Raw genomic sequence first — 27702 nt, 5'->3', positions numbered from 1 at the left:
TCAGGGCACGGGCGGGACGGCGCGAAGGGCCGCGCCCCCACCGCACGGCCCATCCCACAGCACGCCAGGAACGGAACCAGGCATCCTGGTGCCCAGCCCCTGCTGACACCAGACCAGGCCCCTCCCCGCCAGGCTGCTGGCCCACAGGAGCCCCTTCTGCCCCCAGCCCCTCTGGGACTGATGTTCTGGGAGAGAACGGCCATCCCCATACCAGGGAACACCCGCCCGAGCCTGCCCCTGGCAGCGCCCACGCCCACGCTACCCCTGACACTGCCCATGCCGCGCGAATCACTGACACTGCCCACAGCCCGCGCGGATCCTGACACTGCCCCATGCCCGCGCTACCGACACGCCCACGCCCGCGCTGCCCCCGCACCCTACTGTAAGGGGACGTTGCCCCCTTACAGACATTCAGTGGGGGGTGTTTTGGTGGCTAGCTCCCAGTACTAAAAGGAGGGGGAAGGGTCGATGGGAAACCAGGACCCTGAGACTGCCAATCCCCAGGGGCAATGGGGAGAGGCCAATGCTCCAGGTCAGCCTGGATGACAGGGCGGGCAGGCTAATCAGGGAGTCAGGAGGCCAGGGGGGGTCCCATCCTCCATGTGAGCCCGAATTGCCTGGGTCAGACAGAGTGGGGCCGAGCTAAGGAGAAAGCAGGGGCCCGAGCTGAGCTGGGGGGCAGAGCTGGGCCAGAGCCAGAGGGGCCAGAGAAGCAGCCCAGGGAGCTGGAGGCGGAGCAGCAGCAGTGCAGAGACCGAGTGGTGGGGCTGGGGCTGGAGCAGGGGCTGGAGCAGTCCGGAGCTGGGTGCGGTGAGCAGCTGGGGGGCCTGAGGGGGACCCTGGGCAGCAGGCCCAGCACAGGGAGACGCCTCAGCCAAGGGGCTCTGCAGGCCAGGCTTGGATCGTAACCCCGACGGGGAAGAAGGGTCCGACCACTTCGAGCCTGAGAGCGTGTGGCCACCACCAGAGCGAGTGTCCAGCCCACGGCATCCCTGCAGCACGGCCAGGGCCGGAGAAGGAGGCCGGGGCCGTACAAGGAGCAGAGTGTGAACTGCCCGGACCTTCCAGAGACACCGTCTGTGATGTTCCCTGCTACAATGCGGGGTGATGTGTTTCCTTTAACCTTTTCCAGTTTCCTATCCTTTTAAATTGATTGTTAATTAACTTGCATTTGGCGTGAACTTGTACGCAATGGGCAGTGGGTCAGAGAAGTGCCAGGCAGAGGAGCACCTGGAGTGGGGAATCCTAGCCCGGTCCTAGGTGACCACCGCAGGATGGGGGGGTACGAGCCCCCAGTAATCCTGGGCCCAGCCTTGTGGGGTTACAAGGAACTCTGCCAGACAGGAGAGGGGAAGGGGAGTCCTCGAGGGCAGGGAGGCATCTGGGTTAAAGGGAGTGGGAGCGAGGACTGGATCCTTTCGCTAGCTCACTGCCGGGGGTCATGCAGAAGCTAGGAAAGTTGCCCCACAAGAGCGGGGACTGTTCCCGCTTTACAACTACCAGGCGAGTAGCCCAAGGGACAGCAGGAAATGGCGCCTGCCCTGCGGGACGGGTGGGTCCCAGCCCTTGCCTGTTCTGCCCCCCCAGTACTCACGTAGGGTTGCTGGATGGGGCACCTCCAGGACCAGCTCGGGCGGCAGGAGAGAGCTCCGGGGCTGGTCTGGTGCCTGCAGCAGCAGGGGCAGGACATCAAGAGGCCAGTGCCCAGGTGGTCCAGCGTGCTGGAACAGAGCTGCAAGGGGAGAGTCTGTGAGCGCGGCTCGGCTGGGGCGGAGGGGCAGGGGCCGGGCCGTGGGGCGGAGAGCAGGGCAGGGGCCGGGCCGTGGGCGGAGAGCAGGGCAGGGGCCGGGTCGTGGGGCGGAGAGCGGGGCAAGGGCCGGGCCGTGGGGCGGAGAGCGGGTCAAGGGCGGGTTGTCTTGGTGCCGCTGCTGAGTTGCGACTGTGCCATGTCTGGGGGCAGCCCCCCCAGCTAAGCCTCCAGCGCCCGCCCCTACCCCCAGCACCCATCGTTCAGCTCCCACCGCCAACCCAGAGCTCAGCCCCACCACCCAGCCCTTAACACCCAGCGCCCAGGGCACTGCCATGCTGGCAACAGCTGCAGCCCAGAGGGGCGACGGCCGTGCTGTGGCAGGACGGGGGCTGCCTGTGTCGGGATCGGGGCCCCACAGGTGCGGGGGAGCCAAGGGACCCCCAGGGGAAGGACCCTAGAGATGAGGCGTCGACCCTGCCCTTTGCCCCCAGAGCTGGGGACAGAGCCCAGGGCCAGGCACAGGGGCTGGCTGCAGCGGGCGCCGCGCTCGCCAGGGCACCCCATGGCAGGGGCCCTGCCCAGCCCCGCTGGGGGTGCATTAGTCCCCAGGCCTGGGCCGCAGCACTGCAGGGGGCTGGCCTGGGGGGCCCCTGAGAGCATGAGCCCAGCCCCTCCCTGCTCTCAGCCCCCCACTCAACCCCCTGCGCTCAGCCCCCCAATCAATCCTTCCAACCCCTAACCCCCCTGCGCTCAGCCCCCCACTCAACCCCCTGCACTCAGCCCCCAATCAATCCTTCCAACCCCCCACTCTCAGCTCCCTCTGCTCTCAGCCCCCCCAAAAAATCCCCCCTCTAAGCTCCTCCCACTAACCCACTGCGCTCAGCCCCAGCCAGCTCTCAGGCACCAGCAGGAAGTTCAGAAAGCCCCCTGGGGCCCACATGGGGGGACCCAGACCAGCAGATAGAGTGAGTGTCCAAGCAGGGGGCACGCCCCCAGTCGTTCTGGCCCCATGCCCAATGTGGAGCTGGGGGGGGCTGTGCAAATGGAGAGGGGGGGTAATTAAGGGGGCACGCAGTGCAGGGGTGGGCAGGGAGCAGGACATGGGGTGCTGTGCTGCAGGGGGCAGGGCAGGGGGCAATGAGGGCCAGGGCGGGGGGCAGGGTGGGGGGCGCTGAGGGGCAGGGCGGGGGGGCGCTGAGTGGCAGGGCAGGAGCTGCTGGCGGGGAGGGCGGGGGGCGCTGAGGGGCAAGGAGGGGGCGAGGGCGGGGGGTGCTGAGGGCAGGGCAGGGGCCAGGGCGGGGGGTGCTGAGGGGCAGGACGGGGGGCAGGGCAGAGGGGCGCTGAGGGGCAGGGGGGGGGCAGGGCAGAGGGGCACAGAGTGGCCGGGTGGGGGGCGCTGAGTGGCAGGGCGGGGGGCAGGGCAGTGGGGCGCTGAGCATCAGAGCGGGGGGCAGGGCAGTGGGGCGCTGAGGGGCAGGGTAGGGAGCAGGGCAGGGGGCGCTGAGCGGCAGGGTGGGGGGCAGGGCGGGGGCGCTGAGGGGCAGGGTGGGGGGCAGGGCAGAGGAGCGCTGAGGGGCAGGGCGGGGGGCGGGATGGGGGGCGCTGAGCGGCCGGGCGGGGGCAGGGCAGAGGGGCGCTGAGTGGCAGGGAGGGGGGTGGGGCGGGGAGCGCTGAGTGGCCAGGCGGGGGTCAGGGCGGGGGCGCTGAGCGGCTGGGCGGGGGGCGCTGAGTGGCAGGGCGGGGGCAGGGCAGAGGGGAGCTGAGGGCCAGGGCGGGGGGCAGGGCAGAGGGGTGCTGAGCAGCTGGGCAGGGGGCAGGGCAGAGGGGCGCTGAGGGGCAGGTTGGGGGCAGGGCAGATGGGCGCTGAGCGGCCGGGCGGGGGGCAGGGCAGAGGGGCGCTGAGCGGCAGGGCGGGGTCAGGGCAGAGGGGTGCTGAGGGGCAGGGTGGGGGGCAGGGCAGAGGGGCACAGAGTGGCCGGGTGGGGGGCGCTGAGTGGCAGGGCAGGGGGCAGGGCAGTGGGGCGCTGAGCATCAGAGCGGGGGGCAGGGCAGTGGGGCGCTGAGGGGCAGGGTAGGGAGCAGGGCAGGGGGCGCTGAGCGGCAGGGTGGGGGGCAGGGCGGGGGCGCTGAGGGGCAGGGCGGGGGGCGGGACGGGGGGCGCTGAGCGGCCGGGCGGGGGGCAGGGCAGAGGGGCGCTGAGTGGCAGGGAGGGGGGTGGGGCGGGGAGCGCTGAGTGGCCAGGCGGGGGTCAGGGCGGGGGGCGCTGAGCGGCTGGGCGGGGGGCGCTGAGTGGCAGGGCGGGGGGGCAGGGCAGAGGGGCGCTGAGGGCCAGGGCGGGGGGCAGGGCAGAGGGGTGCTGAGCAGCTGGGCAGGGGGCAGGGCAGAGGGGCGCTGAGGGGCAGGTTGGGGGCAGGGCAGATGGGCGCTGAGCGGCCGGGCGGGGGTCAGGGCAGAGGGGTGCTGAGGGGCAGGGTGGGGGGCAAGGCAGAGGGGCGCTGAGGGGCAGGGCGGGGGCAGGGCAGAGGGGGGCTGAGGGGCAGGTTGGGGGGCAGGTCAGAGGGGCGCTGAGTGGCTGGGCGGGGCAGGGCAGAGGGGTGCTGAGGGGCAGGTTGGGGGGCAGGTCAGAGGGGCGCTGAGTGGCTGGGTGGGGGGTAGGGTAGAGGGGTGCTGAGTGTCCAGGCGGGGTTCAGGGCGGGGGGCGCTGAGGGGCAGGGTGGGGGGCAGGGCAGAGGGGTGCTGAGCGGCAGGGTGGGGGGCAGGGCAGAGGGGCGCTGAGGGGCAGGGTGGGGGCAGGGCAGAGGGGCGCTGAGCGGCAGGGCGGGGTCAGGGCGGGGGCGCTGAGCGGCAGGGCGTGGGGCAAGGCAGAGGGGTGCTGAGGGGCAGGGTGGGGGGCAGGGCAGAGGGGCGCTGAGGGGCAGGGTGGGGGCAGGGCAGAGGGGCGCTGAGCGGCCGGGCGGGGTCAGGGCGGGGTCGCTGAGCGGCAGGGCGTGGGGCAAGGCAGAGGGGTGCTGAGGGGCAGGGTGGGGGGCAGGGCAGAGGGGCGCTGAGGGGCAGGGAGGGGGGCAGGGCAGAGGGGCGCTGAGCGGCTGGGCGGGGGCAGTGCAGAGGGGTGCTGAGGGGCAGGTTGGGGGGCAGGTCAGAGGGGCGCTGAGTGGCTGTTGGTGGGGTAGGGTAGAGGGGTGCTGAGCGGCCAGGCGGGGTTCAGGGCGGGGGGCGCTGAGGGGCAGGGCGGGGGGGCAGGGCAGAGGGGCGCTGAGCGGCAGGGCGGGGGCGCTGAGCGGCAGGGCGGGGGTCCCGGCTGCCCCACCTCGGTGATGTCGACGTTGGCCGGGTCCCCGAGCACGGAGCCGTCGGGCTGCCGGTACCCGGCGTAGCGGACCAGCTGGCTGTTCCAGATGCGGAAGTCGCCCCGGCCTGGCGCGCGCTGCGGGAAGATGGTGATGGCCGACCTGTGAGAGAGGCGTGGGTCAGAGCCACCCGGTGGGGTTGGGTCTGGAGAGGCAGGGGATCCGTGTGGGGTGGTCCCGGGGAGGCGGGGGAGCCCATAGGGTGGGCCGGTGTGGGGGTGGCGCGTGGGGGGCTGGCCCAGGGAGGCGGGGGCCCGGGTGGGGCGGACTCACCGGAGGTTGCCTCGGTTGGTGGCGTACTGGAGGTGGGTGCACAGGAACCCGAACATCTCCTGGACGCTGGCGCAGTCGCGAGCATCGAACACCTTCAGGGAGCAGCAGTTAGCGGCAGCCCCCAGGCCCTGTGCCCGGCAGCCCCCAGCTCTGACCCCTAGGCCCCGCTGTCCTGACCCGCCCTCACCTCCCAGGGCGTGGAAGTGCCTGCTGTGCCCTGACCCTGGGAGTGGGAGCCGCAGGGGGCCTGCCGGGGCGGGAGGGGGAGCCCTGGGGGGGCCCTGTCCGGGGGCAAATGGGGAGCCCTGTGGGGGCCCTGTCCTGGCTGTGAATGGGGGGCCCTGTCCTGGCTGCGAATGGGGAGCCCTGGGGGCCCTGTCCAGGGGCAAATGGGGAGCCCTGGGGGTCCTGTCCTGGGCACTGCCCTGCACTAACCCAGCTGGCAGCAGTGGTGCCCCCCCACCTGCAGCTTGTTCCACTGGATGCGGCCCAGGCAACGGGCGGAGTTGCGCCAGGCCTGCTTGGCCCCAAAGATCAGCTCGGGCTGCAGCAGCTGGTAGGTGCCCGTGGCCTCGATCTCCTGTTCCACCTCCTGCAGCCGCTGCACGTGGACCCTGGAGTCAGCCCTATGGGAAGAGAACAGGCACTGTGGGGTGATCCGTCCCGTCGTCCACTCCCAGCTCCTGGCAGGCAGAGGGTTAGGGACACCCGGAGCATGGGGTTGTGTCCCTGCCCGTCCTGGCTAATAGCCAGCAATGGACTTGTCCTCCAGGAAGTGATCTAGTTCTTTTGTTGAACTCAGTTATAGTCTTGGCCTTCACAACATCCCCTGGCAGTGAGTTCCACTGGTTGTGCGTTGGGCAGAGGGGCTGGAACTAGGGGGTTGGTGGGGCTGCCGCAGCCCCTGGCTGGAAGTGGATTCCATGATCTCCAGGGTTACAGTTTGGTTCCATGGCTCCCGGCACACCCACTACACACTGTCCCAGCAGCCCTGCCATTGGGTGACAAAGTCCTTGCTTGGGTTTGTTTTAAACCCGCCACCTGTTAATTTTGTCCCATGGCCCCTAGATTTTGTGTCACGTGAGGGGTAGATAACATGGCTGCGTCACTCAATCATACCCCTCCCTCGTCTCTTGTTCAAGCTGAACAACCCTAGTCTCTTGTCGTGTGGAAGCTGTTCCATCCCCCGGTCACCTTTGCTACCCCTCTCTGACCCTCTTCCAGCTCCACTCGATCCCCGAGGCTGGGCGTCCAGAGCTGGACCCAGTATTCAAGGTGTGAGCGCACCAGAGAACTGGAAGTCATCTAGTCCCGTCGCCTGCACTGAGGCAGGACAATGTATTATCCAGACCAGGGGTTCTCAATCACCTTATCCTTATGGCCCACAATGTGTTACCTGGGCCACAGGTTGAGAACCACTGCACCCCCGCAACCCCCTATGCCCAGCCCCTGCCCCACCCAGAGTGGGGCCAAGAGCGGACCCCAGTGAAGGGTTGGGCAGCAGGTCAGCCCCAGACCCCGCTGTGTGGGGCAGAGCAGTCCCGACGGCTATGGACCCTGCCGCTTGCAGGAGGGCAGCCCCGGAACCTACTGTAATAGTAGGATTTTATGTTTGTATTTTATATCATTTAAAATAAAAAATAATAATGTAGCATGTATTAAACGTATTGCTGCAGGATTTAACCATATCCTGCCAGCCGCCCTTTCTGAACAACAGAAAGCAATGGCCTAATGGGCCATTGGTAGAAACGCATCAGCCAGAATCTATGTCTGAGCTGATTTCAAGGGAGTGACAGACCTTTTAGGGTCATGTGGGAGCCCGCTGAGGTCACTCAGCCAGGGTGAACTGCAAACAGACCAGGGCAGACAAACCCCAAATGCTGGTGGATATTTCAATACTTAGGTTTACGCAGCCAGCCCAAAACAGCTTCTACAGCACCTCCCTGGTTACTCAGAAGTCCAAACAATGCAGTTCCCTTAAAGTATCCAGCCTTAGGCCTCCACACCTGTCAAACATATGATGATAAACTCTGAAAATCTTATTTCATCATATAAAAGAAAAGGTTCTCCTGACCCCAAAGGACCAAGCCCCAGACCCAGATCAAATGATAACTCAGATCTTACCCAAAATACACGCTTATAGCCAATTCTTATTAACTAAACTAAAATGTATTAAAAAATAAGAGAGCGTGTTGGTTAAAAGATCAATATACAGACAGACGAGTTCAATTCTTGAGGTCAGATATGTAGCAGAGATGAGTTTGTAGTTGCCAAAAATCCTTTTAGAAATAGTCCAGAGGTTATAGTCCAATGTTCAGGGTGACTCCAGTCAGTGACTGGGGATCTCAATTTCCCTCTCTTGAAACCCAAAGCAGATCTGAGATGAAGAAGGATCGTGTCCCAAGGTTTTTATACATTTCCAGCAGCCTTTTGAACTGAAGAAACAATCGGCTTAACTTTCCTTCTCCTAAACATCCTGGCAATTAGCACAGGGTAATTTATCCATTAAACGGTTCGGATACAGAGTACCGCAAACTTCAAAGAGACATATAGACAATAATACTATTTCACTCCAGTGTCTTCCTAAATGTTAATATTCCTTTTTTGATCTTTGAATTAAAGCTATAGCAATAGACAAGACTTGTTTGCTGACATCACAAGACCTGAGCAAACATCTCCCCTTCTACCTCTAACAATGCAGGCTGCATTTCAAAGCTCTATTCATTTCCATCTCTTCCTAACCGTCTTTAAAGTTCGGCCATGGGTCAGGTCAGTCTGTGAGTTAATTAACGCTTTCTGGCCCTGTCACCTTTCAATGAGATATTATATTACACTCATAACCTCACATCCCAAATGCAAAATTGATGCAGGAGGGGATGACACAAACATCACTGAGTGCATCCCAAGAGCTCCCCAACCTTGATTTTGTTTCATTACAGCTTGTACTGGGTTAGAAGCCGTATTAGTGTATAACAGAAATGGTTTATCAAAGTCCTGTTCAATAACATGATTGAATCTCTTCACAAACTCAAGGTAAAACTTGGTTAGAACAATAGTGGATTGGATCTGCTCTTGCATCGTGGTTCCTGTAGGTCTCATGTGATCTTGCCAAGAGCTAAAGAACATAGCTACCTTATCCATACAACCTCTGGCAAATATTTGGAACCCAATTAACATCTAGTCAATGTAGATGTTAATGTTGTCCATAGTACAGGAATCTTGGCATTTAGCCATGAAAGCAATAGGATAATGTGCCTCAGTTTCCCTTTTCATACAGCACATCAAGTCTGGAATATCTTTGCCCCTGTGAAAAGTTCCAAGTCTGTTCATGGGCATTAACTGTGCAACATCAGTATTACAAGGCCTTTTAACATAAGGTGCGTTCTTATGTATCACTTTCAACATGTTCAAGGGATTTTCCAAAAGATTAGGCACATTGGATATTTTTATAGGTCTTGGTAATAGCAACACACTAGTTACAAAAATTACCATTAGCAATAGCAACAAATCCATTACAAGTGTCCATCTACAATTATGTTTGTTATTCCACACCTTTGGCTCAATTCCATTGGGGTTTGGACATTTTATGGTTACCCTGTGGCTTCCCTTTGCAAAATCAAGTTCTCTCTTTCCTTTCTGTCCTGAAGGATCAAACCCTGATTTCTCTTGCTTAACAGAATTCACTGGCTGATTGGGTCTGCTCTCTGTGCTAACAGCTATTAGCAATACTTGTAGCACATTAGAGACTAACAAATTTATAGGTTTCAGAGTAGCAGCCGTGTTAGTCTGTATTCGCAAAAAGAAAAGGAGTACTTGTGGCACCTTAGAGACTAACAAATTTATTTGAGCATAAGCTTTCGTGAGCTACAGCTCACTTCATCGGATGCATTCGGTGGCATGAAGTTGATAGATTTCCACTCGATATGGCTAAAAGTACTCCTTTTCTTTTTTGTAAATACGACTAACACGGCTGCTACTCTGAAACTTGTTATTATGCAAGGCACTGAATTTAGCCGTATCGAGTGGAAATCTATCCAAGCCTGAGCCTGGATACTTTAAGGGAACTGCGTTGTTTGGACTTCTGAGTAACCAGGGAGGTGCTGTAGAAGCTGTTTTGGGCTGGCTGGGTAAATCTAAGTATTGGAATAGTCACCAGCATTTGGGGTTTGTCTGCCCTGGTCTGTTTGCAGTTCACCCTGGTTTAGTGACCTCAGCAGGCTCCCATGGGCAGCACCGTCACAGGTCACCACTTTGCTTTAGGTTTAGCATTTTAAAATAAGTAAAAAAATGCAATAATTGCTTTTGTTTTGCATTGCAATGTAATGTTTCTGTTCAAATGTCCTGTGTAAATCAATTCTGTTTTGTGTGTGAATGAGGAATGTGTGAGTTAAAAAATAAATATAAAGGCCATCACCGAACCAAACAAAAACAGATGCAAGGGCACCAGAAAATTACAACACACCACTATTAAAATGTCAAAAAAGGGAAAATTAACAACTCTAAAAATAAAACAATCACCTATCAATCGGGACAAGTTAACTGTGATCAAAACCAGCCTGGGGTAACTCCCTAAAAAACAATAAAAAAAAAAGAAATAAAAAATAAAAAAACAATGTAAGAAAACAAGCGCTCGTCAAACAACAATTAATTACAGCATGACGGTGCAAAAATCATTGGTCTCAAGGAAGGAAAATCACTATATAAGCAGGGGGCCTGGCCATGAAACTTTGGGTTTGTCCTGCCAAGACTTCCCCAGAGCATTGTGTCACGACCGATGGAACCCGGCTCTTCCCTGCCCGTGATCAACCTAGCTGGCCACTAGATTGATCCGAACTCTGAACTGATAACTATAACATTGACTGGCGGGACAGTTGTGTGTGTGTGGTGTGATTGAATGTGTATGCTAATTGTTGTATCTTCAATAAATGCGGCATGTTGCCTTTTCCCCTGAAAAAGATCCTGTGCGCTTTCTTATAAGCATACCATTTTTGGTGGAGAATTGAGAAAGGGGGAAGACATGCACTGTGATTGTTGAACATACCGCTAAAAGGTATACTATCCGTATAAAGTGATCGATGATTTGGGCCCTAAGGGGAGGATTAGAGTCCTCGCTCCTACCCGTCAATCAGGGAAAATTGCATGGGTGAATATACCCTGGGTCGTAGCAGGATCGAGCCCAAAAGGTAGGGGGCTTAGCGTTCCCTGATCCTGCTCTGTCAGGCAGAGTTTTTAGGGGGTATAGGCTTTTTGTGTTGTGTAAGTCCCAGCGCAAGCATGGGCATGGAAAAATGATAAAGGTAAACAAAATTCATCAAAAGATATGTTCAGGCGAAAACAGTCCCCTAAAAACAAAGCTCAAAATGAGCAGAAAAAATCACCATTCCTCCAGGAAACAACTCCTTTTAAGACAATTTTGCACAAGTTTGGGCACAGCCCATGGACTGAACCAGCATTAGCCGATGGCCCTACTACAGATGATTTGGAAGATAGATCGGCAAAATATCTGTTGGTCTACAGGCCATCGACCCCTCTAAAAAGAGTCTCTGCTGCAATTTAGCTACTGTGGCCGCCCAAGGGCCCCAGACCCCACCGCGCAGCGGGGCAGCCTGGCAGCCTGGAACCCAGCCACACGAGCCCTGCGGCCTTTAGCTCACAGCTGGGCCGCAGGTGTGTGCTCATTGGGCACCCACGAGCTGCGCATTGAGAACCGCTGATCTCGACCATCTTTGTCCAACCTGCTCTTAAACCCTCCAGTGACAGACTCCACAACCTCCCTGGGCAATTTATTCCAGTGCTCAACCACCCTGACAGGTCGGAGTTTTTTTCTACTGTCCAACCTAAACCGCCCTTGCTGCAATTTAAGCCCATTGCGCCTTGTCCTGTCCTCAGAGGTTCCAGAGAACAATTTACCTCCCTCCTCCTTGTTACAACCTTTTACATGCTTGAAAACTATTATCATGTCCCCTCTCAGTCTTCGCTGCTCCAGACCAAACAGACCCAGTTCCCACACAGGTCATGCTTTTTCAACCTTTCATCAGTTTTCTTGCTCTTCTCTGGACTTTTTCCAATTTGTCCATATCTTTCCTGAAATGTGGTGCCCAGAACTGCACAATACTCCAGTTGAGGCCTAATCAGTGTAGGGTGGAGAGGAAGAATTACTTCTCATGTCTTGCTTATAACTGTGACAAAGTGGGGTTTTCCCTTGTTATGTTGTACGTGAGTCTTACTGTTTTGCATGAATACTGTGTGTGCCTCACTTTCCCGGTGAATTGTACCAATGCCTAGGTTGTGGGGATAACGGTGTGTGACTTTTGCTCAGAGCCTCAGGGCCAGGTGAGGAGGCTCTAGCTGCCTGCATGTAAGGGATGGCAGATGCCCTTCGTAACCTGAGAACCAGGAGGGCGATGTGACCAGGTGACCCTGAAAGGAGTCATGCTACCTAGACTCCTGGCTGGCTCCATTCAGAGCAGTTCCAGAGCATCGGGTCTGTGACTCTGTGACAACAACACTCCTGCTAATACAGCCCAGAAGGATGTTTGGGTTTTTTGCAACAGCGTTACACTGTTGACTCATCTTTAGCTTGTGATCCACTGTGACCCCAGATCCCTTTCCGCAGGACTCCTTCCTAGGCAGTCATTTCCCATTGTGTATGTGTGCAACTGATTGTTCCTTCCTAAGTGGAGGGCTTTGCATTTGTCGCTATTGAATTTCATCCAGTTTACTTCAGTCCATTTCTCCAGTTTGTCCAGATCCTTTTGAATTTTAATCCTGTCCTCCAAAGCACTTGTGTGAGGAACTATGGGGGTTTCTTGTAGTTTTCAGTGGTTTGCATGTGGAGGGGGCGGGACTCAGTTTCCCTGCGTGTTACTGGTTTAAGGAAGTAGTGGGAGAGGGAGTTTGTGGTTACAGAGGGCCAGCTAATGGCTTGGAGAATGGAGACCTCGGCGACGGGTGACCAGGAAGCCCAGCTTGGGAGTCACAGCTGGTTCTGGCCAGTGGGAGGAGAATGGGCTGCAGAGAGAGGACCCCGGTGACCCGACCAGCCGGTTCCAGCCAGAGGGGAACAAAGGACGGCTGAGAGGAGAGGCAGAGAGGAGACTTAGGCAGCCTCTTTACCTGGGACAGAAGACAAAGGATGGAGGCAGGAGCAGGTGATATCAGATGCCCAGCTGGAAGGGGGGGCTCTGGGCTGAGAGGGGAGAGCAGCTAGACAATACCCCCTAGATGCGGGACAGATCTAGGTGTGCTGTGCTGAGGGAGGTCAGGCCTGAGGCCCGGAGAGTTTCCTGGGCTGGGTTCAGATGCTCACTAAACCCTCCTGTTTTACGCTGGCTGAGAGTTGCTCCGGTCTAGAGATCGGGGGGATTGCTCCCACTGGGAGTGGAGGCCCCAGGGGTCCAGAGCGAGGGGACTCCCTGAGGGGGCCCACGGCAGAGACAAGTGGGCTAAGGCTCAGAGAGGTGCGGTTCCAGGAGGCAGAGGGGCTTAACCCCGAGAGAGGGTGGCCCCCTGAGAAGGGCTGTCGCACTGAAGGGGTCCCCCCCAGGGACCACATGGGGCTGAGAGAGCCCGAGCCCTGGGCATCCATGACAACTTGCAACCCCACCCAGCTGGTATTGGCCATAATCTTTATAATCTCTGTGCCGCTATCTAAGTCAGTGACAAGCATATTGACCAGAACCGGAGCCAGAACCGATCCCTGCAGGACCCTTCTTCCAGTTCCATTTCCCAACCAGCTCCTCCCAGTTGTCACAGTCCCGGCAGAGCAACGTCTCCTTGGGCACCTTCTCCACCCTGTGCAGCAGGAAGCTGGCTCCAGCCCACTCCAGAGCCTTGCGGGACAATCTGGCCCCACTGTGTTATTTCCCCAGCCGGCGTCTGGGCAGCTGAATTCCGCCCCCTGCCCCCCGAGTCTTGGGCATTGCAGGGGTTTGTTGGGTGTTTATGAAAAGCCTCCCCCGCGCTGGGCTTCCCTTGTGGCAGTCTGGCAGGCTTGGTGCCTGCGGGAGGGCTGGCACTCACCGCTTGATGGAGCTGTAGTACTGGTTGATGAAGTCCCGGGCCATGGGCAGCAGCTTCTCCTTGGGTGGGGGCCCCTCAGCTGCCTGGCAAACCATCTGCTTGGGGAACATGAGGGAGCCCAGACACCGCTTCCCACTGCAGGGCAACTCCTGGAGCACAGATAGACAGACAAAGCTGAGGCGGGGGGGGGGGGGGGCTATTGCAGTCAGATCCAGCATGGACCCCAGCTCTGGTGCTGCAGCGCCCCCCTCCCCCTGCCAGTGCCCCAACCCGCAGTCCCCTGCTAGTCCAGCCCAGGGATTCCCCCCTCCACAGCCCTGCCTTGCCCCTCAGTCCCGACCCACAGCCCCCTGCTAGCCCAGTCCTGGGAACCCCCCATCCTTCTTGCCCAGTGCCCGTGAGGACTGGGGAAGTTTTGTAATATGTTTATGTCCACTGTGAATAGGCCTATACCCACCAGGCATGGCTACTCTTTGGGTGGAAACAGTTGTCTTGCCATCCCCACACCCATGAAAGGAGCAGCGAGGTGGGTCCTCCAGGCCTGCCTAGAGAGGATGCACAGGAGCAGCCACTCAGCAGGCTCAGCTAAAAGGCGGTGCAGGGTGGGAGCAGGTCAGGAGGGCGGGGCGGGGCGGGGCGGGGCAGAAAAGAAAAGAAAAGAAAAGAAAAGAAAAGAAAAGAAAAGAAAAGAAAAGAAAGGGTCAGAGCAGGGTGGGACAAGGCAAGGAGGAGTGGGGCAGGACAGGATAGTGCAAAGAGGGTTGCACCGACCCTGAGGATCCATGACAGCTGGTGGCAGGAGTGGGATGCTGACTCCACCAGGAGTACTGTGTAATAAGTAGCGTGCAGCAGTAAGACAAGGGTAGCCAAAGGAAGCAGCAAGACAATGGCGTGTCACTACCTCCCTACGGACATTGCCATCCTGGGCAGGGAGACAGGGCCAAGAGCTGGGAAGCTGAACAAGGTGCAGCTGAAGGCTTGGCTGGATACAGATGGTTGGTCCAAGAAGCCGGTACCAGACCCAGCGGGATTCCAGGCGGGTCTGGAAGCAGTAGAGGCAGCAGCAGGGTGTCCCTGAGACCTGGTTCTCCGTCCAGCTGGGGGTCTTCATGGCCTGGTTCCCCCGTGACAGGTTGGAAGCGCTGGGAGTTGGAGCTGGTTGCAAGGCAGCTAGGGGAGCTGGAGAAGCCGAGGGGCAAGAGGTCCCTCCGAGGGGTATGTGGGGGTCGGGGGGCTATGGGTGCTGACCTCACTGCCTTTGGGAAGGCCTGGGATTTGAACCAGGCTGGCCCTGCGGACCGGCTCTGCCGTCTCACCCCCTCGCTCGGCCCCACAGCCATAGAGGTGGGGCAGGGGGTTAGCCCCCCCAAAGGGGGGTGCATGCGCCCCCCAGGCATAGAGGTGCCCAGCCAGGCGGATGAGGTGGAGACAGGGGACTATGAACTGTTCACAAAGGCTCCGGACCTCGGAAGCTCATGGGAAACGGTTTTGGGGTTGAGCACCCACCGGCAGGAGCAGAAGTCGGTGCCTATGGTTCTAGGCCCTTTCCTTGATGGTTCCTTCAACCCCCTTGTCTTAGCGCTGGCAGATAGGAAAAGATTCCGGGGTGTAATCAAGACCCTGGGCGTCAACGACAAGGAGGTCACAACCCCTCTGGGAGAATATCCCCGCCTGTGGGGAAAGGGTGCGGGGCCACTACCGCAGAGGGCATGTGTAATCTGCTGGGATTGGAGCAGCCGATTTACATCTGTTCTCCAGATTAAGATGTGGTTAGTGGACCAGATGCGCTGGTAAAGAAGCTTATCAATGGCAGATCTGGGATGGGGGGAGACCCAAGTCGGGGACTCAGAAGGGGAGTCCCCAAGAGACCTCTCGGAGGTGGGACTCCAGGAAGCCCAATGTGGGGTGCCCACGAATGCTGGAGCAGGCAGCCCCTCCATGGGACCCGAGATGTAATTACTGTGGGCACAAGGACACCACGTGGTGCAATGCCCCAAGATAAAGGAAACCTTGGCCAGAGAGAGCCCGCAGAGGGTTGAGGTGGCAATGGGAAGACAACCTGAAATACTTGCTCTCTCAGCAGTTTGTCTATCCCTCAGTTCTGCCCCTTTGGAGGAAGCAGTCACCCAGCCAGCTCCTGGGGCAGAGCTGGCCAGGGAAGAGTGGCAGACTGGCTTCCACCCCATGCCCAGCAGATAGGTCTTGTTGTACCCCTTGGACTCGGGCCTCTCTGATCCCCAGTGGGAGCGGCAGGTGGGGATCAACTGGGAGATATTCATGAGGTGGAGACATTCTGGGACCGAGAACTCAGTGTGGTGCAATCCCACTAGATGCTGAGGGACTGAGGAGCTTGGGGGAAAGCTCCCAAACATACAGCCATTCGCCCTGCCCCGGCGCCTGGCAGGATGGGAGGGGGACTGGTCGCTGGGGACTGTCAGCACAGCTTTACCATGTTCTTGGGACAAGCTCCAGACCCCGTGCCAGTAACAGCCAAAGAGCTGACCCCAGGGATTGGAAGGTCGAGAGGGCAGGAGCCAGCGAACAGGTGAATGGCCTGGCTGGCGGGGAGGGGGGAATTTTCCCTCTGTGAAGTCTGGGTTACCTGCCTGTCTGTAGCCAGACCCCTGGAGCTGAGTGGGACACGGGCCCTGCACAGGGGAGAGGTGGCTCACACTGGCTCTGGTACTGTAACCAAAGCAGTGGGCTCATTGCCTACACGGGGCTAAAGCAACGACAGCCGAAGGGGTGGACCCAGATCCAATAATGCCCAATGCATACCTAGCCCTGAGGGGGGTGGTCAGACCCCCGGTTAAGGACCTGTAGCGAAGATACATCTGAAATGGGCGGCCCAAAGAGGTTGGGGTGCACAACCAGCTACCTGCGGAGGTGTGGATGGGGGATGGATTGGAGACCTGGCCAGAGAGCACCTTGGATCTTGGCTGTGGCTGAAGGGAGTGGTGTGGTGCTTGGCCTGGCACCGGCAATGCGTGGAACCTCCAATGGGGGGAGGTGATTACCAGGAACTGTGTTTAACAGGACTGAGAACGAGGATTTGTCCTGAGGTGAGAAAACTGAGGCATAGCCAACAAGGGCTGGGCCCAAACCCAGCAACTGAAATCCAGACCGAGCAGCAGAAGAATCCCTCCTTGAAGAAGCTGAAGGCCCTTGTGGCCCCAATGTTGCAAGACTCTGGGGTAGAACTGCCAGGAAAGATCCCTGTAAGAAAAGGGATCCAGCACTGGGAAAACTGAACCTTGTGGGATCAGGGGGCAGCTGGTGGTTCCCCAGAAGTACCATAGAATCATAGAATATCAGGGTTGGAAGGGACCTCAGGAGGTTCTAGTCCAACTCCCTGCTCAAAGCAGGACCAATCCCCAACTAAATCATCCCAGCCAGGGCTTTGTCAAGCTGGGCCTTAAAAACTTCTAAGGAAGGAGATTCCACCACCTCCCTAGGTAACGCATTCCAGTGTTTCACCACCCTCCTCGTGAAAAAGTTTTTCCTAATATCCAACCTAAACCTCCCCCACTGCAACTTGAGACCATTACTCCTTGTTCTGTCATCTGCTACCACTGAGAACAGTCTAGATCGATCCCCTTTCAGGTAGTTGAAAGCAGCTATTAAATCCCCCCCTCACTCGTCTCTTCTGCAGACCATGTACCTCCCTGTAAACATCAGGGGGGCCAGCACACCAGGTGAGGGGGCTGCAAAACTTTTACAGCCCCAGAAATTCACAGGAGTCCCCCCTTTCGAGTTGGTGTATGGAAGGGAAGTGAGAATGGGAGGGGAAGCTGAATGGGGAATCAGGGATGGAGTACATTCTGGGGAAAGCTCACTGAGCCCATGGGCTTGGCCAGGAAGAACCTAGCCAGGGCCCAAGGGAAGCAGAAGGCTTGTACGACAGCGTCCTGGCTCCTCTGGCATTGCAGACCAGGAGAGGGGTCTTGGCTCCGTGCGAAGGGCACTGGGATAGGCCCTGTGAAATCACAAACCAGCGGAAGGAGGTGAGTCATGTCCTGGTGCGGCCCAGTCGGGCGAGTGTCCCATGTGGACACAATGAAGCCATATGTTGAGGGAGCAGTTGGTGCTGCTTGTGTGTGGGCACAGGGAGGAGAAGCGGGGCGGGGGTCCCTGAGACAGGAGCCAGCCTCCCGCTGGAATCAATCCCCCTCCACCCAGTGAACCCCAGGAGCAGAGGGGCTGCTTCCCTACCCATGGCTGCTCTCCAGCCGGCCTGGGCTCACTAATCCAGCTGTCCACGGGGGAGAGGAGACAAAAATCACCCACCCTCCAGGAGCTCCCCATTCCCCGTCACTGGGAAACAGCCCAAGTCCTGGGGAGAGAGGTCAGAGACATGCTGGCTGTAGGGGTGATCCAGCCGCCCACCAGCCCTGAGCCTCTCCCGTGGGGCTGGTCCCCAAGGACCGGTCAATCGGACTCTGGGTGAACTCCCGGAAGCTCAATGCCGTCACCGTGTCCGATGCCTGCCCCATGCCTAGGCCTGATAAGATCTGAAACAAGGTGTGGGGGGGGGGGTGGAGGACTCGCTACCAGGGATCTCACCAAAGGCTACTGGCCGGTACCTTGGGACCCAGATGCTGGCTTGGAATCTGCTCCCATCACCCCTATGGGGCTCTTTGGGTTCCTGGTCCTGCCTGTCAGCCTCAAGGGGGCACCTGCCCCCTCCCAGGACCTGTGGGATCAGTTCCTGACGGGGGTGGAGGACAGTGCCTGGGAGAGCATAAATATCTGTGTCTTCAGGCCAGCCGGGGAGGACCATGTGTCCTAGTGAAGAGGGGCTGAGTCGCCAGGATGCTGGATGACTATAGAGACTGGAAGGGAAGGTGGGGATGGCAGAGGTGTCATACTGGGGCCACAAGGTGGGAAGCATCTGTCTAAAGCCAGAGCTGGCCAAGGTAAAGGGATCAGAGACTGGCTCATTTCTCAAAGCAAGAAGCAGGCCCAGGTCTCTAAAGGAATGGCAGGTAGGGCACTACTGGAGGTTTGTACCCCACTTCAGCTCACATCACAGAGCTGCATGAGAAGGGCGAGCTGGTCAGGGAAGTCTGTACCAAGCAGTGCCAGGGGCGCTCTGTGTGCTGAAGGAGGCTCTAACCCGGGGTAAACCCAGGCTTGGACAAGTCTCAGACACAGGTGTGACATTATTGACATGAACTGGGACCGTATAGATCATTGTTGCGACCAAGGTCCTGTAGTGGCACCAAATCTTGTACAAAGGGGTTCAAATGAGGTGTCTCAGACAAGTTTAGGGTTTGCTGGTTATGATGATGCTGTCTGTGTGTGGGTATCATTTTTGTAGTTGAAGTTATGAATATTGGCTCTGTACTGTCTGTAGTTCAAACTTGTGCCGTGCTTCTGGGGAACACCCCAGACAAGTTGGTGTCAGCTCTGCCCAGCCTGCTGGATGGCCCATTAAGGACCATCAGCTACACACCTGACCCACTGAGAGAAGGCAGACGGGCCTTGGGACTCAGCCAGGCATGCAGGGACCTGCCTATGGACAGAACTCTGAGGTGTTTCCAGGCCATGGGATGGGCAGCTTGTCTTAGGGACAAAGAAAGCAGAGACCACACGGCAAGAGACCATAAAAAGCTGCGGCAGCTCCTCCATCTTGTCTTCAATCCTGCTTCTGACCTCTGGAGGAACTTTGCTACACTGAAGCTTTGAACCAAGGACTGAATGACCCATCCCAGCTGGGGATGTTCTCCAGAGACTGGATTTGAACCTGCCGTTTATTCCATCACTGCTGCAAGCCTGAACCAAGAACTTTGCCATCACTGTATGTCATTGATTCCATGTAACCAATTCTAGCTCTCATCTACATCTTTTTCCTTTCATGAATAAAACTTTAGATTTTAGATTCTAAAGGATTAGCAACAGCATAATTTGTGGGCAAGATCTGACTTGTATATTGACCTGGGTCTGGGGCTTGGTCCTTTGGGATTAAGGGAATCTTTTTTTCTTTTACTGGGATATTGGTTTTCATAACCATTCATCCCCATGACGAGTGGCCGTGGTGATATTGGGAAACTGGGGTGTCTGAGGGAATTGCTTCTGTGACTTGTGGTTAGCCAGTGGGGTAAAACCAAAGTCTTCTCAGTTTGGTTTGCCTTGGTGTGCATAGAAACCCCAGCCTTGGGCTGTAACTGCCGGCTTGAAGCAATTTGTCCTGAATTGGCACTCTCCATTGGGTCCCGCCAGAACCAGCCTCGTTACACAGGGTAGGGCTGCACCAGCTGAAAGGGCTAATGCCCAGCCCTAAGATGGAGTCTGATTCCACAGGGTTATGAGATAGATGTGATCCATGTTGATAAAAGTTCAAATGTTATAGCCGACACTTTGTCCCCGAGAGGGGTACCTGAACTTCCCCAGGTCACTGGCTGGAGTGACCCCACTCAGTTCAGACTCAAAGGGGGTGAGATGTGACAAAGTGTGGGATTTTCTTAGTGTTTTGCATGAATATGGTGTGTGCCTCAGTTTCCCTCTGTGCTGCATGTGTGACGAAGGGGTAGGCATGGGGGTTGTTGTTACCAGAGGGCCAGTGTGACCTTGCCTAGCAGTTGGGACCCTGGACAACAGCCGGGAGAAAGCTTATGCTCAAATAAATTTGTTAGTCTCTAAGGTGCCACAAGTCCTCCTTTCCTTTTTGCAAATTCAGACTAACACAGCTGCTACTCTGAAGCCTGGAGATAGGGGACTCTAGCAACCAACCGGTGATCTGGGGATTGGGATCCCCCCCACCTTGGCAGTCAGCCGGTTCTGGGCAGTGGGAGGACAATGGGCTGCGGAGAGAGGACCCCCCCCCCCCGTGACCTGCCCAGCCGGTTGCAGCCAGAGGGAGGAGAGGCAGAGAGGAGACTCAGGCAGCCTGGGGACCTGGGACAGAAGACAAAGGACCGAGGTGGGGCTTGGGGGCAGGTGATATCAGATGCCCAGCTGGAAGGGGGGGCTCTGGGCTGGGAGGGGAGAGCAGCTAGGGGTCCCCTGGAGGCTGGAGAGACCTAGATGTCCTGTGCTGAGGGAGGCCAGGCCTGAGGCCCGGAGAGTTTCCTGGGCTGGGTTCAGACGCTCACTAAACCCTCCTGATTTACGCTGGCTGAGAGTCGCTGTGGTCTAGAGATCGGGGGTGGGGTAAGGAGCTTTGCTCCCTCTGGGAGTGGGGAGATCTGGGGGAGCATTGCGCCTTCTCGGGATGCAGAGATTGGGGTGGCATTGCTTCCTCTGGGGGTGGGGAGATTGGGGGGGCATCGCTCCCTCTGCAGGGGGGGAGATTGCACCCTCTGGGGGTGGAGAAATCAGGGGGAGCATTGCTCCTTCTGGGGGTGGGGAGATTGGGGGGCATCACACCCCGTGGGGATGCGGAGATCGAGGGGGCATCGCTCTCTCTGGGTGTGGGGAGATCGGGGGGGTGGCATTGCTCCCTCTTGGGGTGGGGCAATTGGTGGGGCATCGCTCCCTCTGGGGGTGGAGGCTCCAGGGGCCCAGAGCAAGTGGGCTCCCTGAGGGGCTCACGGCAGAGCCAGGCTGCTGGAGGCTCAGAGGTGCAGTCCCGGGAGTGGCCCCCCGAGAAGGGCTGTCGCATGGAAGGGGGGCCCCCCCAGGGACCGTCCAGAGCTGAGCAAGCCCAAGTCCTGGGTGTCCGGGACAGGGTGGGCAGAGGACCAGCAGGAGATGGCTACAGAGCTAAGGGCTGGGGGAAGAGCTGGAGCAGGACAATGGGGTCGGGAGCGAGGGGCCAGGCCCAGTGTGGCCCAGGCCAGGGGCCCATCTCAGGAGCTGCAGGGCTCCGGCTGGATGCACCCAGCTGAGCTCTGGTCAGGCCCCCGAGGGTTACAGTCCCCCGAGAGGCAGGGAACCAGAGGCTTGGACTCCCCCACAGCAGCCCAGAGTGGTGACAGCTCCTCAAGCCTGCCGGCAGCCCCCTCCCACGGGCCTGGATCCATCTCCCTCCCCCACGGGCCCCACGGCGCTGCCCTCACCTGCGTGGCCTGGGCGCTGAGCGTGTCGTAGGCGATGGTCCCCACTTCCCAGTTCTTGATCCGCGAGTATCTCGGGGGCTCAATGGGGGGGATGGGCACAGAGCTGGGGGGAGAGGAGAGGGGGCACGGTCAGTGAGGGACCCTCTGTGAGAGCATCCCCCGCACCAGCACCCCTCGTGCCCCCACCACCAGTGCCCCTTCTGCCCCCCAATGCCAACCTGCCCCTCCAGCAGTGCCCCACCTGCTCTCTAGCAGCACCCCTCCTGCCCCCCCAGCGCCCTTCCTGCCCCCACCAGTGCCCCTCCCACTAGGGGGTGCTGTGCTGCAGGGAGCAGGTTGGGGTCTGGGGGGGCGCTGTAGGGGGACATGCGGGGACTCAGGAGGGGGGTGCTGTAAGGGGAGGGGCAGGGGTTCAGGAGAGGGTGCTGGAGGGGTAGGGAGGGGTGGGGGCTCAGGAGGGGGTGTGGTATGGGAAGGGGAGGGGAAGGGGCTCAGTGGGGGCTCTGGCGGAGGGGACTTGGGTCCCTGGAGGTTCTGACTCTCACCCCCGTCAATCTGGGACACGTTCCCAGTCTCCGTCACGCAGCGTCCCCAGGTCTCGGGTGTCTGCTCCCGGGGGCCGGGCCAGGCTGACACCCCCCCGGCTCAGAGTCCCAGGGCCCGGGGAACGGGGCTGTGGGCAGGGCAGCTCACCCCGGTGTCCCCGCCCCTGCCTGGCCAGCGCAGCCCCCTCGCCCTTACCTGGCCCTGGCGCCGTCCTGGGGCACGGAGCCCCTGTGCCGGGAGCAGAGGCTGAGGGCACAGGTGTGGGCAGGTTCAGGCAGCAATCCCTGCAGGTTCCCCATCGCGCCGCGACTGCGCTCCCGGGACTGGGCCGGGCTGGGACCCGCAACAGTCACTTCCTCTGCAGGGAAAGGGACGGGGGACGAACCGGGGACTTTGAGTCACTCCCACACACTGCCCGGCACACAATGGGGAGGGGGTGGGCGCCGAGCCAGGACTCCTGGGTTCTAGCCCCGCCTGGGGGCAGTGGGGCTAGGGGCTAGAGCAGGAGGATGTGGGGCTGGGAGCCAGGACTCCGGGTTCTAGCCCCGCCCTGGGGGCAGTGGGGCTAGGGGCTAGAGCAGGAGGATGTGGGGCTGGGAGCGAGGACTCCGGGTTCTAGCCCAGCCCTGGGAGGGGAGGTCTAGTGGTAAGAGTGGGGATGGGGCAGCAGTCAGGACTCCTGGGTTCTCTCCCATCTCTACACCTGCTTCCCCCATCAGTGCAGCAGATTAGCTGGTCCGTGGGGCAGGGCACGTATCAGCAGCCACCCCGCCCTGCTCAGCGAGGCCGGGACACGCGGGCCGGGTTTCCTCCCTCCTGCTGGCACTGGCAGCTGTTTCGGAGCCAGGTCGTCCCCTTGGGGCTGAGGTGTCAGGAAAGCCCAGGGCCCCACAGCCAGCGTGGGCCGGCTGACCGCTGTACACGTGCCCCAGGAAGGGACCAAGCCAGCAGCAGCCAACCCCTGGCAGCCAGCCCCGAGCCCCCCCAGTGCAGGGTAGTGCCAGCCCGTGTCTGCAGGCCCCACACACCCCCGCGCCCAGCCCCGTGCCCCCACAGCTTGAGCTTCCCTGCCCCCACTCCGTCACCATGGTTGTTATTTTTCCCCGCAGCACGGTCACTACCCCCCAGGCTATTCTCTCCCCCCCCCCCCCGTGCAGGGGTCTAGGTGCCTGCTGCAGCATTGCCAGGCCGGGCTGCCTGGGGTCAGCGCAGACTCATGGGGAGCATCGCACCTGGCGGGGCCCAGCACAGCCTCCCGCAGGCCTCAGGCCAGGAGCATGGAGTGAGATGGGGCAGGAGGGGCATGGGGCTGCCCTAGGGAACGGGGGGTCTACTCAGGGGTCCGTGCCGAGGGCTGGTGACAGGCTGGGCACAGACCAGCCCTGTTGTGTGCAGGGGATGTAACACGATCACCCATCCCCACTGCATCACGCCAGGCTGTGGTGACTGGAGTGTGTGGGGGGCCCAGCCGGGCAGGCCCCTGAGCCAATGTCAGTGCCCTGGGCTGGGAGCGCTGGCAGAGGTTCTCCCCCCGGGCACTGCCACTCTGGCTACCCCCTCCAGGGCTTGTGGGGAGGGGAGAGGAGGGGCTGTGTGTGCTTTCCTGGTGCTGCTCCAAATTAAACCAACTGCAAGCCCTTGGCCCCCGCAAGCCTCCCTGCCCCCCTTCTCTGTCCCCACCCTGAGCCTCCCTGCCCCGCACTCTGCCTCCAGCCTGAGCCTCCCTGCCCCTGACGCTGTCCCCAGCCTGAGCCTCCCTGCCCCCCTGCTCTGTCCCCAGCCTGAGAAACTAAATGGGGGTGTGTGGGGCCTGCAGACATGGGCCGCTGCTGCCCTATGCTGGGGGGGCTTGGGGCTGGGCGCGGGGGTGTGTGGGGCCTGTTACCACTCAAGAAAGAGATCTCGGAGTCATTGTGGATAGTACCCTGAAAACATCCACTCAGTGTGCAGCGGCTGCCAAAAAAGCGAACAGAATGTTGGGAATCGTTAGGACAGGGATAGATAATGAGACAGAAAATATCACATTGTCTCTATATAAATCCCTGGTATGCCCACACCTTGAATACTGTGTGCAGATGTGGTCGCCCCATCTCAAAAAAGTTATATTGGAATTGGAAAGATTCAGAAAAGGGCAACAAAAATGATGACGGGTCTGGAACAGCTGTATGAGGAGAGATGAATAAGACAGGGACTTTTCAGCTTGGAAAAGAGACGACCGAGGGGGATACGATAGAGGTCTATAAAATCATGACTGGTGCAGAGAAAGTGAATAAGGAAGTGTTATTTACTCCTCCTCATAACACAAGAACTAGGAGTCACCCAATGAAATTAATAGGCAGACGGTTTAAAACAAACACAAGGAAGTTCTTCTTCACACAGCACACAGTCAATCTGTGGAACTCCTTGCCAGAAGATGTTGTGAAGGCCAAGACTATAACAAGGTTCTGTGACATTATTGACATAAACTGTGACCGTATAGATCATTGTTGCAACCAAGGTCCTATAGTTGCACCAAATCTTGTACAAAGGAGGTCCAGTAAGGTGTCTATGGAAAGATTGTAATTTGCTGGTTATGATTATGCTGTCTGTATGGGTGTGTCATTTTGTAGTTGAAGTTATGAATATTGGCTATGTCCTTGTATCTCAATGTGTTTGATTGTACGTAGCCTCAGTGAAGCATTTGGCCAGTTTACTGAGAAGGGCCTCTTCAGGTTAAGTGCCCAAACAAGAAACATTTAACTGACAATGGACCTTGGGAGACTCCAATCCACATGAGAAGTCTTCCTGGGAACGTTCAAGGTGGCATGTGGGCAATGGCTGCTGCCTGCAAACTGAGTCGTGCATGGACATGTGACTTGCCCATGTGACTCCAAACTCCATCTTGTTGCTGTGATTTTGCCCACAAGAGAAAGAATATAAAAGGCCCTAGAAACCCCTCAATCTTGTCTTCAATCCTGCTTCTTACCTCTGGAGGAACCTTGCTACAAACTGAAGCTCTGAACCAAGGACTGAATGACCCATCCCAGCTGGGGATGTTCTCCAGAGACTGGATTTGAACCTGCCGTTTATTCCACCACTGCTGCAAGCCTGAACCAAGAGCTTTGCCATTACTGTATGTCATTGATTCCATTTCACCTAGGGTGACCAGACATCCTGATAAAATCGGGCTGTCCCGAGTTTTAGGTCTTTGTCCCGCGTCCCGGCTGAAGCCTGTGGTCAGGGCCATTTGTCCCGATACTGCGGCTTTGGCCACTCTGGCCCCTTTTTTTTTTTTTTTTTGCTTCCCGCAGGTGTCCCAATATTCTGTCTATTCCCTCTGGTCACCCTCATTTCACCAGTTCTCGCTCTCATGTATATTTCTTTCTTTTATGAATAAGCCTTTGGATTTTAGATTCTAAAGGATTGGTGACAGCGTGATTTGTGGGTAAGATCTGATTTGTATATTGACCTGGGTCTGGGGCTTGTTCCTTTGGGATCAGGAGAACCTTTTTTCTTATACTGGGGTATTGGTTTTCATAACCATTCGTCCCCATAACTAGTGGCCCTGGTGATGACACTGGGAAATGGGAGCGTCTAAGGGAATTGCTTGTGTGACTTCTGGTTCGCCAGTGGGGTGAGACCGAAGTCCTCTCTGTCTGGCAGGTTGGGTTTGCCTTAATAGTAAAGGAACTCCAGTTTGGGGCTGTAACTGCCCTGCTCTAAGCAATTTGTCCTGAAGTGGCACTCTCAGAAATGTCCCGCCAGAGGCCGCATGGTTACAGGATGGGCAGGGATGGTGTCCCTAGCCTCCGTTTGCCAGAAGTTGGGAGTGGACAGCAGGGGAGGGATCACTCAAAAATGCCCTTGTTCTGTTCGTTCCCGCTGAAGCACTTGGCACAGCAGACAGGATACTGGGCGAGATGGAGCTTTGGGCAGACCCAGATTGACCGTTCTTATGTTCAGTGCAGCCCCTCACGCTGCTCCCGGCTTGTGCCTCCCTGCCCCCAATAGCAGTGCCCCACCCAGTGCCTGGAATCAATGCTGCTGGCCTTGTGCCCAGGGTCCCTCCCTGCCCCCTTGGGCTGGGCATCCCGCTCTCTGTGCCTCTCCCATGGGCACCCCACTGCGATGTCCCTGCCCCTCCTAGCTCTGAGCCTGTTATTTATGAGCCCCCAGCTCTAGGGGGTGGGGGCAGCTGCTGGGCAGGGTCTGAGGCAGGGGTAGGGAAGCTGTTGGGGGGGCTGTGGTGGGAGAAGGGGGGCAGTGTGGCCAGCCCTGCCCCCACCCTACCCTTCCAGCGGGCCCAATGTGTTGTTCCCGATCTGCAGACGGGAAGCCGCGCCCGGATCACCCACAGGGAGGTTTCCTTCCTGAGCCTTGGGAGGAATAACACAAAAGGCAGGAGCAGGGAAGGGGGGACAAGGGGCGCTGCTGGGCAGGGGAGTGGGGGGAGGCAAGGAGCAGAGCAGCAGGGCAGGTAGGGGAGCAGCAGGGCAATGGGGGCGGGGCTGGGGGGGCAAGGGAGCAGCAGGGGGCTGGGGGCAGGTCTGGGGGCAGAAAGCAGGGCTGGGGGGAGCAGCAGGGTGGGGGGAGCATCCAAGCTCAAGCATCAAACATCCAGGGTCCGGCGCCCAAGCCCCGATTGGCTTTGAAAGGGGGCGATTTTTCTCATCCCATCCCGGTTGGTTCTTTCCCTTCATCAGCTGGCTGGAGCCCTGGGGGCTGCTCACCCGTGTGCAGGGACGGCGGTGTCACGGTGGGATCCAGTGGGAATGTTTTGAAACACTGTGTGTGCCTCAGTTTCCCCAACGTGGCACATTGTTCTCTAGTGAGTGACAAGGGAGTGGCTGATCTCGGGGCAGGTGTAAACAGTGCCTGGCTCTCCAGGGCTTGGGCCCCATATCAATGGAGCTCTTGAGAAGAGCATGGCAAATCCAAGCACCGGGACTTTGCCATAGACCAGAGAGATCCGGACCCCACCCTTCTGCAGGGGGCTGAGCTGCATCTCACCAGCTCATGACCAAAGGACGGCGTGGGGGGGTAAGGTGGGGGTTACGTGGAGCTGCGGGAAGCAGTCGGGACTCACGTGAGAGTCTGATTAAGGTTGTCAGATCAGACAGAGCCGGACCCGAGGGTTCCCCACAGCCGGGCTGGGCTCGGGGCTGGCCAGGATGGACCCTGCTTCACCCTTCATTGCCCTAGGCTGCCCTAAGGGCCCCCTAGGCCGGGCGCCAGGTGACTAATAACCCAGCTGTGACCGCGCTGGGAGTGTCCGTCCAGGTGCTGGGAGAAGGGCCCTGATCCCTGTGAGCAGCCGAGTCTCCCTCAGGTACTATCTCTGGGGGACTCGCTGCCCGGAGCTCGTACAGGGCAGGCTGCAGGCCCAGAGGGCCAGTCTCGCGTGGCTCACCCTGGAAGAGCGAGACCCCCAGGGGGGCTGGCCTAGTAAAGGGGCCTCCCAGAGACCGTTCCAAAGCTGGGGGCGTAGCCCCGACCGTGTAGATCTGTGACATATGGACCCACCGGCTCTGTGCTGTGCCTTGGCATGCAGACAGACCCCCTCAGCTGCCTTACCCCCAGGGGTCCCCCTCCAGGACTGGCCACATGGCCTACCCGCCTCCGAGATGCAGCCTCTGGGCTCCGAGATGCACCCTCCTGCTTCCCCCCACGAGCTCTGCCAGCGAGTCCCACTGAGCCGGGGTCCTGGGGAGCCTCATCCGCTCTGCAGGGACCAACGCGCCCAGCCAGGAGCTGCAGCGACCCTCACCAGCGCCCGCCCAGCTGC

The 27702-nt window shown here is 58.8% G+C and overlaps 1 protein-coding gene across 1 annotated transcript in view; it reads right to left on the bottom strand.

Annotated features, from left to right (window-relative positions):
- NOS3 (nitric oxide synthase 3) overlaps positions 1-22276 on the bottom strand; it is a 65108-nt gene extending 42832 nt beyond the window's left edge. Inside the window, 8 exon segments of the mRNA XM_043509828.1 lie at positions 1591-1726; positions 1729-1732; positions 5058-5199; positions 5371-5462; positions 5834-5996; positions 13393-13541; positions 21393-21495; positions 22134-22276. Of these exon segments, the coding sequence (XP_043365763.1) occupies positions 1591-1726; positions 1729-1732; positions 5058-5199; positions 5371-5462; positions 5834-5996; positions 13393-13541; positions 21393-21495; positions 22134-22237 (893 nt within the window). The 5' untranslated portion in view covers positions 22238-22276.
- Between the last annotated feature and the right edge of the window lie 5426 nt (positions 22277-27702).

Source organism: Dermochelys coriacea, chromosome 2, assembly GCF_009764565.3.
Source record: "Dermochelys coriacea isolate rDerCor1 chromosome 2, rDerCor1.pri.v4, whole genome shotgun sequence".
Lineage (NCBI taxonomy): Eukaryota > Metazoa > Chordata > Testudines > Dermochelyidae > Dermochelys > Dermochelys coriacea.
This window is presented reverse-complemented; position numbering and strand designations above follow the sequence as displayed.